This window comes from Coregonus lavaretus (genome assembly GCF_964263955.1).
Source record: "Coregonus lavaretus genome assembly, chromosome: 22".
NCBI classification, from domain to species: domain Eukaryota; kingdom Metazoa; phylum Chordata; class Actinopteri; order Salmoniformes; family Salmonidae; genus Coregonus; species Coregonus lavaretus.
The window spans coordinates 18,050,463-18,063,929 of NC_140009.1; the positions used below are offsets into that span (position 1 = coordinate 18,050,463).

Consider the following 13,467-nt stretch of genomic DNA (forward strand, 5'->3'; position numbering starts at 1 on the left):
AAGTACTCTGTGTGTTGAGCATATTGCCCATCCTAATATGTTTGTTTGCGCAGGGCCCCCCAGGCGAGCAGGGACCACGTGGAGCAGCCGGAGATAAGGGTGATAAGGTAAGACAGAATCCCTGTAACTTTAAGGGATCCGTCTGTGGTATGGACTGAAATCAGGGCTAACCATTCAACATCTGTAATTGCTGTGAGAGATCACTGCATAGTTTATTATGTATGAGACTTTGAATTTAGCTCCATGATAGTAAGATATATATGCTGCCTTATTTTGGAAAACCTCCCCAAATGGAGAAGATTCCCCTTTATAACGGCTAAAATAATACAATAAGATTCAAACAACATAGTGGCATGCATCCCTAAAGCACCTCAATATGTTCTCTGCAGTTATTCCACCACTGGCCAGGCTAGTAATGCAGCAAATTGAAAGGTTAATTTATGCATTACAGTTGATTGACTGGTTGATTGGTTGATTGGTTGGTTGGTTGATTGAGTGATTTGTTGATTGATTCCGAACAGAATAACATTCAGTAACAGTCTCCTAAGGCAGCCTCAACACCATCAAAGCCATGCAACAATATCGATCACTCACTTTTCCCAATTAAAGGTCATAATACTGAACATGTTTAGGTATTGAACCCATTGTTGATTGTGTTTGTCCCTCTCTCCTTTTCCCTAGGGAAATGTTGGCCCCAGAGGTAGAGATGGCGAGCCTGGCACCCCCGGGAACCCCGGACCCCCTGGCCCACCCGGACCTAACGGACCCCCAGGCCTTGGCGGGGTAAGTGGCATAAGACAGAGGAGAGGACAGTAGATCAGATGAGAGAGGACGTCACAGCCACAAATCTCTGTGCCTATGTCTTTGTCTGTGTGGTGCAGAGAAGCACTCTGCACTCCCTGTTGACAGACTGTAGCAGTAGAGTATCTGGAAAATTCTGCGTGTGTGTGTGTGTATGTGTGTGGGTGAAAGAGACTAAGCTCTATTTGTTAGTAGAATAAGGATAGAGAAAGAAAGATGGATGGATGACACATTACTAAGCTACTGTACCACAGTAAATCTCACCAATATTATCCCTCCTGGCAACTACTAAGTAAATCTGCCACCATATTTTTTGTTGCGCCAGAGAAGTGGTGAGGTCAAATATCATGTATGGCAAAAATACAGCCTGTGAAAGCTTTGGTAGATACCAGGGGGCAGTGAATCTACTGTAGACACTCAATTCAGTAACAATGTCTCTTTACCTTTGTTGTGTTTCTGCAGAACTTTGCTGCTCAGATGGCTGGTGGATTCGATGAGAAAGCTGGAGGCGCACAGATGGGAGTGATGCAAGGACCTATGGTAAGGGGACAGGAGACGTTACTCTACATGAATTTAACAGAATCCAGAGGGATTAAAAATACTTTAAAATTAATGAATGAAACATGTAAAATAATAGTGTTAAGCTAAAGAGATAGGTAGGCATATGATGAATGTAGGGTGGTAGTAGCATGCTGTATTACAGACTTGAAGACCGTATTGAAGCCAGACTGCCACCTTGTGGTAAAATTGAACTACTGTATGGAACATACTGTAGTATAGAGTGTGCTGTCCTATTGGTATAGAATATTCTATAGTGACAGCCAGTAATGAATATACAGAAATGATCATGAAGTATATCTTATTTATATTATCTATGGACTATGAATTTACGTATCTATGGATACGTACTGCAGCATTTGGAAGCATATGGCACCCCCCATCCCCCATAAGAGTCAACCTAGAGTATATTATGCCATCCATCGACCCATTGACATATACTGTATAACCATAGCCTGAGAACTAACTAATTGTGCAACATCATAAGACACATACACCATGCTATTCGAATACAATGGCTTGCCTGACAATTCAAAGGGTTTTGTCATAAGACATGACTAATTAGCAAATATCCCAATAGTCTTTGAGCTATAAATTGTTATAAATATTATGTATTTCCTCTCCCTCTGTAGGGCCCTATGGGTCCCCGTGGTCCACCAGGCCCTTCTGGAGCCCCTGTAAGTATACACACCATCATTACTGTGGGCTGGACACCTCTCTAAGCCCTAGTAATAACCATAACAGAAGGATAATGTTGTTTAATTGCTACAGTAAATTAATAGCTAATAGCTACAGACATTGTGTTAGATGTCTATGTACATACGACTCAGTGCTGTAGAATATTGCTTGACCCTTTAGAATTCTGTATTGAATGGTTAAGACATTATTTTATGGACTATCTGTATTCTAATATGCAGTATTGATCCCTATTGTGGACACCCTAAGCTAATAGCAATATGCAGACTATCAGGATGTCTTTGACTAAATGTTCCTTCTAATCAATTCCAGGGCCCACAAGGTTTCCAAGGTAACCCCGGAGAGACTGGAGAGCCAGGCCCAGCTGTGAGTATCCAAAACTATCCCAGGGTGCACCACAAATCTCTGTGTCACGATGCCAATATAGAAATAGAATGCGTAGATCTTGGCAGCAGCACCACCACATTCTAGTATTAGCTATCTAGGGAGCCATTTTCTATTTTACGCTATATGATTGCATACTTACCACATGAAACAGAGAAATGAGGGTTTATAGTGAAAGTGTCTAATAAACCCACTCAGATGGGCAATATAATGAATCAATTCTCACCCTCAGCACTGATAGTTGTTTTATGCATGTAGTTTCTATAAATGGCCCTTATCCGACCCAGTTTGACCTATAATCCCTGACCTGTAGAAGTGGATGGAATGTCTGCCCATGTGAGGATCACATGGACCTCCATCCCCAACAGAGCTCAAGTGAAAATCACCAACATCATTACCCTTCATTAAAATCAAACCACCAGCAACAAGAAAATGCCACCGTCCTGTACATGCTGTGAATGTCAGAAATAGACAGGGTTCCCTTTTTAACATAACTGCCTGCTACATAACAGTTTCATTAGAGTTGGCATTAAGACTTCGAAGTCAAGGTTGAAGGCACTTAAGTTATGATGTAAATGTGGAATGGCATTGTTTCATTTTAGTTAACTATAGGAAGGTAGCTTCTTACAGTAGTTTGTTCTTAGTCACAACAATTAAGCCTACAACCTCCAGCCTAAACAATAACAACCACCTCTCTCTCCTTATACTAGGGCCCACTGGGACCCCACGGACCCCCTGGACCTTCTGGCAAACCAGGAAGTGATGTAAGTATTGTCATCTACATTAACAAAACCAGAACCATGCCAGGCTTAAACCAGATCCATGGCTCAGGTCTGAGTTCTGTTGTCAAAGCCATGCTCAAGTAGAGCACAAGCACAGACCATGTTATTTTCACTCTGAGGACAACGAGGACAAAAAGCTTCACTATCAGATGTAGAGCTCTAAATATGCTGTGTTACTTCAACTTCCTCATATGTACATAGAGCACATTATCCTTTGGAAAACAAAGCTCTTACCACCTGCCCAAACTATCATAAACATATTGACTTGCCATACTCCAGTAGCCTGAGAGACAGTCTGTTTCTGCTCTCTTGCCAACTTCTTATGGAATTGTCATGCTTGACAATGAGAATGGAGAAGGCAAAAGGACAAACAGATCTGGGACAGGCCATACTCCAGTGTCCCTTGTTCCATCATGAAGAGTGGACCTTGTTTCTTCCCCACTGTTTAAAACCACAAGCATGATTCTCTTTGACACAGTATCACAAAGCAGTTCACAAAGCACCACACTTGCCTACCATTGTCCCCCATTGAATATCTATAGTGCAAATAATCTTCTGCTCTATGTCCACAATCTGCAGTCCCATATTTACCTCCCCCCACCCCCATCACGTACACCTGTGCATTATCTTCCTCTAGCTGAATGAATCCGCTTGAAATATAAAAAGTTAAATTAGACATTTATTATTCAGTTGATAAACTCCTGATAATCATAATCAATCATTTCTCCCTCTCTTTATTTCTAGGGTGAGGCTGGCAAACCTGGAAAGGATGGTGAGCGTGGACCTGCAGGACCTCAGGTAAACAGAGAGACAGAGGATAGTCCCAAAAAGTATACAAATCCATATCCAAAACATTAGAGCACATTACCATGGATCATCGTTCTCTAGTTTTTTATCATCAATTGCCTTTGTTACATCTTCATATTTACAGATCAATTCAATAAAAAATTGAATATCTTAAGAAAGATAGAAGTTCCTTTAACAGATGAATCCCACACAGAATCCTTTAGTATCCAATTTCCTAATTTATCTCTTTATTTCAGGGAGCTCGTGGATTCCCCGGAACTCCTGGTCTTCCTGGAATCAAAGGACACAGAGTGGGTGTTTCATTATGCTTCATTTATAATCACTACTCCATCAGAAATGATATTATGATGTTACACGTCCAACATGATTAGCAAGATAATATATTAGCTAATTAGTGTTAATTAATCAGTCTAATGAGGCTGATGTAGATGATGTGACTCTTTGCTGTGTCTGTCTGTCTGTCTGTCTGTCTGTCTGTCTGTGTGTAGGGTCACCCTGGTCTGGATGGAGCTAAGGGAGAGGGCGGTGCTGCTGGAGCCAAGGTAAGACTGCTGCCTAGTCTTCTACTCATCAAATTGTTGAATTTCTATTCCTGTGTCTATTTGTGTCTGACTATCTGACTGACTGTCTGATTAGCAGTCTGATTGGCTGACAGATTGACTGTCTCGTCTCCATAGGGTGAGGGTGGTGCTCCCGGAGAGAACGGCGCACCTGGACCAATGGTAAGAGAGCGTTACACCTGTGCATTACCTGAATATTATGAGTAAAAGCTCTTATTCGCCTACTGTATCTCTTAACGTGACCAAGCTGAGTGTTCATCTCGTGTCTCTGTCTCCTGTAGGGACCACGTGGTCTGCCTGGCGAGAGAGGCCGTCCCGGACCTTCTGGAGCTGCTGTGAGTAACACAGACGTGACTTTAACTCTCTCTGATTTAAATACATTTACATTTTACATTTTAGTCATTTAGCAGACGCTCTTATCCAGAGCGACTTACAGTTAGTGAGTGCATACATTTTTTCATACTGGCCCCCCGTGGGAAACGAACCCACAACCCTGGCGTTGCAAGCGCCATGCTCTACCAACTGAGCTACACGGGGCTAATACACTCTTGAATAATACATGAACTCAACAATCCAGGTAATAATACACCAAATGATCCAAATCCCTGAATGATATGCCTAATAGCTTTGAACATTTATGTCCCCAATCCCAATCAATCCTAACCAGACCCAGTGACATTCTGTACACTAGCCTACCAGACAATCCCAGCCCAGTGTTTAGGACTTTCTCTTTGGTTAATGTTAACACCTGATGACCTACTCAATATGTGCTGTGTAGCAAATCAATTAATCAAAATTACAATTATGTTTAGGTAAGCGTGCTCAATGGTGTAAATGTGTCCATCGATTATCACCCACAGTACTGTACCATCATAATGTCTCCCATGTCTGCTCTCTCCTCAGGGTGCCCGTGGTAATGATGGCTTGCCTGGCCCTGCTGGTCCTCCCGTACGTATGGCACTCTTCATGTTGCTTCCTCACTGTTTCAAAGACATATAGGTTTTATTATTATTGTACAACAGTGGTTTCCATCCAGGGGTACTCCGGGTAGAGCAAAATTAAGTTGGTGGTACAGTAACCGAAAAAGGTTGGGAACCACTGGTTGTACAAGATACCATCAATGCAATGCAGAAATCAATTATGCACTTCACGTATTACAACACAATCACAATTGTACCCATTTTCAAATACTTTTGAATAGATTTAGAATTGGTTGACTGTTTCTTCCAGTCAATGTTGTATTTTTGTGAAATAATAGCAAAACCAGGATGTAGTACGTTTGTGAACTGACCTCTGATCCCTACAGGGGCCTGTTGGACCTTCTGGAGCACCCGGTTTCCCTGGATCCCCAGGAGCAAAGGTTTGTACTATTTACAATTATGTGTCTATAGTGCATCATGTCAGTCATAACCCGATTGAACCCAATGGAAGCCTATTGATGTGACAAACGGTGTGTCTGTTGATTTCCCAATCATCATGGAGGTCAGACATTTAATTTCACTACAACGCTAGTGAAAGCTCTGATACGATGATCAATAATGATAAGCTGCAATGAGATGAGATTCTCACAGAGTCACTCTACCTCAAGGACATATTGAACAGTCACTGTATATCTATCGATCACATCTCTGGGAGACAAACTCCAATCACCATACCATTTGACTTCATCACTGAGTACAGTTTGAATAACAGTTACACAGTAAAGCAACAGCAGTCCTAATGGTCATCTGAATCTCTTCCATCCTACAGGGAGAATCTGGCCCCACTGGTGCCCGTGGAGCTGAGGGCGCACAGGGACCCCGCGGAGAGGCTGGCACACCCGGATCTCCTGGACCCGCTGGCGCCTCTGTACGTAACATCCAGGCCATCTGTGATAGAGTCTGAAGTGGATAATCTCATACTGATGATCTCTCATCATTTAACTGATGCATTGTTTTCATCTCGTAACCTTGTCTCTGTTCCTCTGTTCCTTTAGGGCAACCCTGGTACTGATGGTATCCCCGGAGCTAAAGGATCTGCTGTAAGCATATTCTTACACTATATGGGTTTAGAATGTACTCTCTACACGCTTTATATACTCAGCATGAAATAAACACTGCTCTTATTTCATTATCAGTCTACTACTCAGTCAGTAATACTCAATTACTTTCTCTCTCTCTTTCTGTAGGGCGCTTCTGGAATTGCTGGTGCACCTGGTTTCCCAGGACCCCGTGGCCCCCCCGGACCTCAGGGAGCAACAGGACCTCTTGGGCCCAAGGGACAGTCTGTAAGTTCCCTATATTCACTCCAAAACCTGGACACACCAATTATATGTTGGTGGTGCTGTAGGTTGGTTTACATTGGTTAGTCTTGGAGGGTGTATGGGGAGGTGGGGTCATGACAGATAATGTGCTGTGGATCACATTGCTCCTATTTCAGCTGTTTTTGACTTTGCCCCTGTTTATGTTGTAGGGAGACCCCGGTATTCCTGGCTTCAAAGGAGAGGCTGGTCCCAAGGGAGAGCTTGTGAGTTCTGTTTTGATGGAACATATATCATTCATATCAAATCTGCACTTTTTCATTCTACTGAGATGGAGCTGGAAGTATGTTTGGAATTAATCTGGTATCTTCTTGGTCACCCCCTGTAGGGCCCTGCTGGTCCCCAAGGTGCCCCTGGCCCTGCTGGAGAGGAGGGCAAGAGAGGAGCAAGAGGAGAGCCCGGTGCTGCTGGACCACTTGGACCTCCTGGCGAGAGAGTAAGGATCTGAACCATCACAGATCTCACCACAGATTTTGTTTTGTTTTTGTTCTTAGTCATTGGGTCATATCAGTTCTTCCCATATCCTATTCCTCATCTTGGAAATCTTCTCTCTTCTCTCTGTCCTTGTTTCTAGGGAGCTCCCGGTAACCGTGGTTTCCCAGGTCAGGATGGTCTTGCTGGTTCTAAGGTAGGTCTTACAATGCTGATTTGACACTTTTACAGTTCTCAATGCCACGTCTCACCTGATATGCAGGAATGGAGTAGTTGCAAAATCACAATAACAACAAATTCTAAATAATGAGTCCCTAACTGTAAGATGTTGTTGTAGACTGCTGAGTAGTTTCAAAACAACCAAACCTGTTATATTGTACTACTGTTATCCTATTGTAGCAGCTATGATTAATACAATAGCCAGTCACAATTTATAAACCATGTAGTTTAAGCTTGAGTGATAAATGCATATAATACTAATACCTCTCTTCCTCCCCAGGGAGCCCCTGGTGACCGTGGTGTTCCCGGCGTGGGTGGGCCTAAGGGAGGCACTGGTGACCCCGGCCGCACAGGAGAGCCTGGTCTTCCTGGAGCCAGAGTGAGTAGTAGTACCCCTGGTCCCCACCACCGCCATCATCACAATCAGCCAGAACAGTCATACACAAGAGCTGTGGCTCATCATGGCTTTAAATTGGTGTCCGTCTTCATGTATTAGGTTGACACTCTCTCATTATGTGTGATGCTCACAGGGTCTCACTGGTCGCCCTGGAGATGCTGGTCCTCAAGGCAAAGTTGGTCCTGGTGTAAGTATGCATCTTTTACCGTCTAGACCACATACTGTATTCCACTCAAACATTTTGCCATACAATTAACCAAGATTTGGTGCAGTAATACAGAGTTTTCCTTTCTAAACCCATGAGATGTACAAGATATCACTGGAGATCTTGTACATGTAATACCATGTACGAGATCTCGAGTGATGTTGACATGCTCCTCTCTCCTCGGTATGTGGTACTGTAGGGTGCTGCTGGTGAGGACGGTCGCCCCGGCCCACCTGGTCCTCAGGGAGCACGTGGCCAGCCTGGTGTGATGGGATTCCCCGGACCAAAGGGAGCCAATGTAAGTGTCACAGGGGTTTCCAATAAAGTTTTGATACCCAGAGGGAAGAAATTGCCTGTAGATCTGCCTCCAGCACCAGATACAGACAGTATCTGACAGTACAGGCACAGAACTATGTAAACGTCCCCTTTAAGTCCCCTTGCACTTGATGTCCATGCTTCTTCTCTGTGACTGACCAGTGTTTTTTTCCTTCGACAGGGTGAGCCTGGCAAGGCAGGAGAGAAGGGTCTTGTGGGTCGTCAAGGTCTGATAGTAAGTAGATTAACGTTTTAGATTATCTTCCTGTAACCCTTGGTCTTAGCAAAGTTGAGTTCATATCTGTACAATTTTGGTGTGTAAGCCCCACAAAGTTTGAAGAAATAAAACAGTGGAGGACCGGACATCGATCCATGTCTTTCCTTTGCAGTGGTGGTTCATGAAGAACTGATAAATGTTTCTCTCTCTGAAAAGGGTCTGGCTGGTAAAGATGGTGAGACTGGTGCTGCTGGACCTCTCGGCCCTCCTGTAAGTGTTCAACCTCTGACAGACATATTGTAAAATACAACACAGCAATATGAACTCTTTTAGACAGTTCTTAAGGAGACATCTATTTTAGACATGACAACTGCACCCCATAGTAATATAATCAATTTCTTTGGTGCACCCATAACAACATAAGTGTAGCCATAGTATCTGTAATAGCTAGCATCTCTCTTTGAGCACGAGAATGCAATGGCATTCCCAAACTTACACACAGCTCCACAAGGTGCTAATGCTGTGTGAATCACCTGATCACCAGTTTTGATCACCTGAGTTTGCTTCCATCCCAGGGACCTGCTGGAGAGAGAGGAGAGCAAGGAGCTGCTGGACCTTCAGGCTTCCAGGTGAGTTCACCTTACTTTTCTGGATCGGCTAGAACATAAATGATTATATTCGGAATAACTTGATGTCAATTTTTTATGATGTCATAGGAATCACTGATTGTCTTGTGTTGTTGTGCAGGGTCTGCCCGGACCTGCTGGCCCCCCAGGAGAGGGAGGCAAGCCTGGTGATGCGGTGAGTGTCCACACTGCCACAGCAACACACCAGGCCTGTCCAGGTCCCTGATTATTGAACACATTAGGAACATCTAACCATGTTACTCACATCATTTTTTATTTACATTTTACTCATTTAGCAGACGCTCTTATCCAGAGCGACTTACATGAGCAATTAGGGTTAAGTACCTTGCTCAAGGGTACATCGACAGATTTTTCACCTAGTCGGCCAGGGGATTAGAACCAGCGACCTTTCGGTTACTGGCACAAAGCTCTTAACCACTAAGCTACCTGCCGCCCTACATCACATTTGTTATCAAACACCTCAGCACTTTATCCTGATCAAGTTATACTAGCAAACACAAGCACCTGCTGTATTCTAAATGTATTATTTATCTACTGTAAAAGTACGCAGCTACAATGTCTCTCTCCTCTCTCTCTGCAGGGTGTTCCTGGAGAGGCTGGTGCTGCTGGTGCTACTGGACCTAGAGTGAGTTTTCATTTTTACAATAAGTCTGATTTAGATGTTTTTCTCTCTTACTGTCATAATCATCTACTTAGCCACCGCCATCTACTTGTCAAACCTTTAAGTCTGTAGTCCTTCCTGTTTCTGCCTCTCACCTCCTGTCTCTCTGCTCCCTTATAGGGTGAGCGTGGCTTCCCTGGTGAGAGGGGCGGTGCTGGACCCCAGGGTCTGCAGGGACCTCGTGGACTTCCTGGAACTCCCGGAAGTGATGGACCGAAGGTTAGGAGCCACTCCTTTCAGCCAACCTTGTCTTCAATAAGAGTTTCCGCTGTTATTGGGCACTTGGAGAACTTCTGAATCCCTATAGTCTGGCAATCACAATGCCACTACTGAAGAGAGAAACATCAGAAACAGTGTGATCAGCCATCTTCTAAATCCATGTTCCTCCTCTCTGACAGGGAGCAATTGGGCCAGCTGGTGGTGCTGGAGCTCAGGGACCCCCAGGTCTGCAGGGTATGCCAGGAGAGAGGGGAGCTGGTGGAATCTCTGGAGCCAAGGGTGACAGAGTGAGTAACAACCCTAAAGAAGATACTCTAATCATAGTCGTTGAAAACTAGACGGTGGATTGCAAGGTTATATCATGGTGTCTGCTAGATACATACTAAGATGTCATGGTCTTCTGTGTCTACAGGGTGACAACGGAGAGAAAGGACCTGAGGGCGCTCCTGGAAAGGACGGTTCTAGAGTGAGTACTCAGCAGAAGCAGGGAATATAGCCACACTCTCCTGTGGCAACTCTGTCAGCATATCAAAATACAATGATCCAATGACCCCATGTGAGGTCGATAATAACCCCATCTCTCTCCTCTCCATCTTTCTTCTCTCCTCCCTCTCAGGGTTTGACTGGTCCCATTGGTCCTCCTGGCCCTGCTGGTCCCAACGGCATAAAGGTGAGAATTACCATAGGAATGACGAAATACACCTGTTATAATGTTTGTAATGTAGTAAATGTACAGTATGTGTACAGTATGGGTTTGTCACTCCTCTCTCCTTCCCTCTCAGGGTGAGGGTGGACCTTCTGGCCCAACTGGTGCTGCTGGTGCCCGTGGTGCTCCTGTAAGTTGGATCTCTCCGCCTCCAGTTTCATATAGTCCGTTTTTAGATTTGTATTAAATCAATCATGTTGTCAACATGCCCAGGTTTGAAATGTACAAAGTGAAACTACCTTAACTACAGTACAGAGAGCAGGAAGAAACTAGAGAACCAGTCCCTACCATGAAACAATGTAGAGCTCTACAGATCCAAATATTTAGTCAAAGTCACCAGACATTATGATTTCAAGATATTGTTCATATTGATTCTAAGAACACTCACTATCCAAGTTTCCCGGCATATACAGTTATGATTAGTAAAGGAATTTCCAAGTACACCATCTTGAATCCCTCAGAATGCATTTCATCCCAAAAATTTTTACTTCTTGAGTATAGCCTCCTTCACGTTCAATCACAGCACCTGCAACTTGATGGTCAGGACCACATACATGTACAGTTAGATTGTCTTTCTCTGTGGACCTGTTTTGAGCCCATCTTTCTTCTCTCTTCCTGTAGGGTGACCGTGGTGAGGGTGGTCCTCCCGGGCCTGCTGGCTTCGCTGGGCCTCCTGTGAGTAGAACCACAGCAAGCACATCAGTTTCAATGTAAACAATAATCGAATCCATATAAAACGTTGGATCTTTATTGACCTGCATTTCCATCCTCCAACCTCCAGGGTGCAGATGGTCAGCCTGGAGCCAAGGGAGAGTTGGGCGAGGCTGGACAGAAGGGAGATGGTGGTGCCCCTGGACCTCAAGGACCCTCTGGGGCACCTGGACCTGTGGTAGGTACCCCTTGAAATTCACTTTGAGATACCAAATACCTGTATGTCCCAGAGACAGATGTCTTATTGCCCAAGACATTACCATTCTATAAGTCTATAAGAAATGGAGAGTATTTGAGAACACAATTGATGCACTTCTTGTTTCTTTGTTCTTGTTTCTTTGTCTAATTGTGTTTCTGGTTGATTTTTATTCCAGGGTCCCACTGGTGTTTCTGGACCTAAAGGAGCTCGGGGTGCCCAGGGGGCTGCTGTAAGTCCACAGTTCCAATGATAAGAGATTATTACCCAATAGTAAGTGACAATATAAAATGCTATGTTCTGTAATTGCTTTTACTGAAATATTGTCTTGTTGGTAGGGTGCTACTGGTTTCCCTGGTGCTGCTGGAAGAGTTGGTTCTCCTGGTCCTAATGTGAGTATCACGTCATCACAAATATCAATAGACAATAGAAAGTCACCTTTTCATTCAGATTACCTGTGTATATCTGTGTGATTGAAATATGCTGCATCTCTCCATTTCCCTCCGTCAGGGTAACCCTGGTGCTGCTGGCCCCGCTGGTCCTGCTGGTAAAGACGGTCCTAAGGGAGTTCGAGGTGACGCTGGCACTCCAGGAAGACAGGGAGACGCTGGGCTGCGTGGAGCTGCTGGAGCCCCTGGCGAGAAGGGAGATGCTGGAGAGGATGGTCCCCCTGTGAGTCTTCCCCCTCCACTCTTATATGATATCTCATGGAGGAAATGTCACCCAGCCTTTTACCCCTTGTAGGCTTAGTAACACCAACTCAGCCACCTTGGTTATCTATCACTTCATTTCAATGTGCCTGACTTTCTAGAACTGGAGTTGTGAAGTCAATGAGCTAGAGCTGGAGTTGTGAAAATGAGCTAGAGCTGGAGTTGTGAAGTCAATGAGCAAGAGCTGGAGTTGTGAAGTCAATGTATTAAACTGATCTATTGTCTCCTCTATCTCTAAGGGTCCCGATGGTCCTTCAGGTCCCCAGGGTCTGGGTGGGTCACGTGGTATTGTTGGTCTGCCTGGGCAGCGTGGAGAGAGGGGCTTCCCTGGCCTTCCTGGTCCTTCTGTGAGTATCTCACCCCTGATAGTACTACTACACTTGCAGTAGGCTATGAACTTGAAAGCCAGGTCATCGTTACGGAACCATTGCTCTTACTGGTCCAGTTCTATGTTAAGCTCTCTTTATAAGCTATTGATTCAAAATGTTCATGACAATTGGCTTGAGAACCTTTAAATCCAGGTTCATATAACTCCCACTAGTCCTGCACCATTGAGTAGTAACTAAGCAACATAGATACCCTAATATCATATCTGGGATGACTGGAGTGATTGTCTGTGTAATATCATGGAGTCTTGATATCAACATACACTACCAGTCAAAAGTTTGGACACACCTACTCATTCAAGGATTTTTCTTTATTTTTACATTGTAGAATAATAGTGAAGACATCTAAACTATGAAATAACACATATGGAATCATGTAGTAAACAAAAAAGTGTTAAACAAATCAAAGTATATTTTATATTTGAGAATCTTCAAATAGCCACCCTTTGCCTTGATGACAGCTTTGCACACTCTTGGCATTCTCTCAACCAGCTTCACCTGGAATGCATTTCCAACAGTCTTGAAGGAGTTCCCACATATGTTGAGCACTTGTTGGCTG

At 44.1% G+C, this 13,467-nt stretch overlaps 1 protein-coding gene across 1 annotated transcript in view; it reads left to right on the forward strand.

Annotated features, from left to right (window-relative positions):
- LOC311150108 (uncharacterized protein) overlaps positions 1-13,467 on the forward strand; it is a gene marked incomplete at its 3' end in the record, with an annotated part of 48,756 nt that overhangs the window by 28,437 nt on the left and 6,852 nt on the right. The window contains exons 6-43 of the mRNA XM_084187394.1: positions 54-107; positions 682-783; positions 1,264-1,341; positions 1,992-2,036; positions 2,368-2,421; positions 3,150-3,203; positions 3,966-4,019; positions 4,265-4,318; positions 4,517-4,570; positions 4,706-4,750; positions 4,870-4,923; positions 5,492-5,536; positions 5,895-5,948; positions 6,338-6,436; positions 6,564-6,608; positions 6,756-6,854; positions 7,040-7,093; positions 7,216-7,323; positions 7,462-7,515; positions 7,819-7,917; positions 8,069-8,122; positions 8,340-8,438; positions 8,637-8,690; positions 8,889-8,942; positions 9,248-9,301; positions 9,420-9,473; positions 9,900-9,944; positions 10,101-10,199; positions 10,379-10,486; positions 10,612-10,665; positions 10,816-10,869; positions 10,982-11,035; positions 11,527-11,580; positions 11,687-11,794; positions 11,991-12,044; positions 12,151-12,204; positions 12,323-12,484; positions 12,762-12,869. Coding sequence (XP_084043520.1) covers positions 54-107; positions 682-783; positions 1,264-1,341; positions 1,992-2,036; positions 2,368-2,421; positions 3,150-3,203; positions 3,966-4,019; positions 4,265-4,318; positions 4,517-4,570; positions 4,706-4,750; positions 4,870-4,923; positions 5,492-5,536; positions 5,895-5,948; positions 6,338-6,436; positions 6,564-6,608; positions 6,756-6,854; positions 7,040-7,093; positions 7,216-7,323; positions 7,462-7,515; positions 7,819-7,917; positions 8,069-8,122; positions 8,340-8,438; positions 8,637-8,690; positions 8,889-8,942; positions 9,248-9,301; positions 9,420-9,473; positions 9,900-9,944; positions 10,101-10,199; positions 10,379-10,486; positions 10,612-10,665; positions 10,816-10,869; positions 10,982-11,035; positions 11,527-11,580; positions 11,687-11,794; positions 11,991-12,044; positions 12,151-12,204; positions 12,323-12,484; positions 12,762-12,869 — 2,628 coding nt within the window. The remainder of the gene's footprint in view (positions 1-53; positions 108-681; positions 784-1,263; positions 1,342-1,991; positions 2,037-2,367; positions 2,422-3,149; positions 3,204-3,965; positions 4,020-4,264; positions 4,319-4,516; positions 4,571-4,705; positions 4,751-4,869; positions 4,924-5,491; positions 5,537-5,894; positions 5,949-6,337; positions 6,437-6,563; positions 6,609-6,755; positions 6,855-7,039; positions 7,094-7,215; positions 7,324-7,461; positions 7,516-7,818; positions 7,918-8,068; positions 8,123-8,339; positions 8,439-8,636; positions 8,691-8,888; positions 8,943-9,247; positions 9,302-9,419; positions 9,474-9,899; positions 9,945-10,100; positions 10,200-10,378; positions 10,487-10,611; positions 10,666-10,815; positions 10,870-10,981; positions 11,036-11,526; positions 11,581-11,686; positions 11,795-11,990; positions 12,045-12,150; positions 12,205-12,322; positions 12,485-12,761; positions 12,870-13,467) is intronic.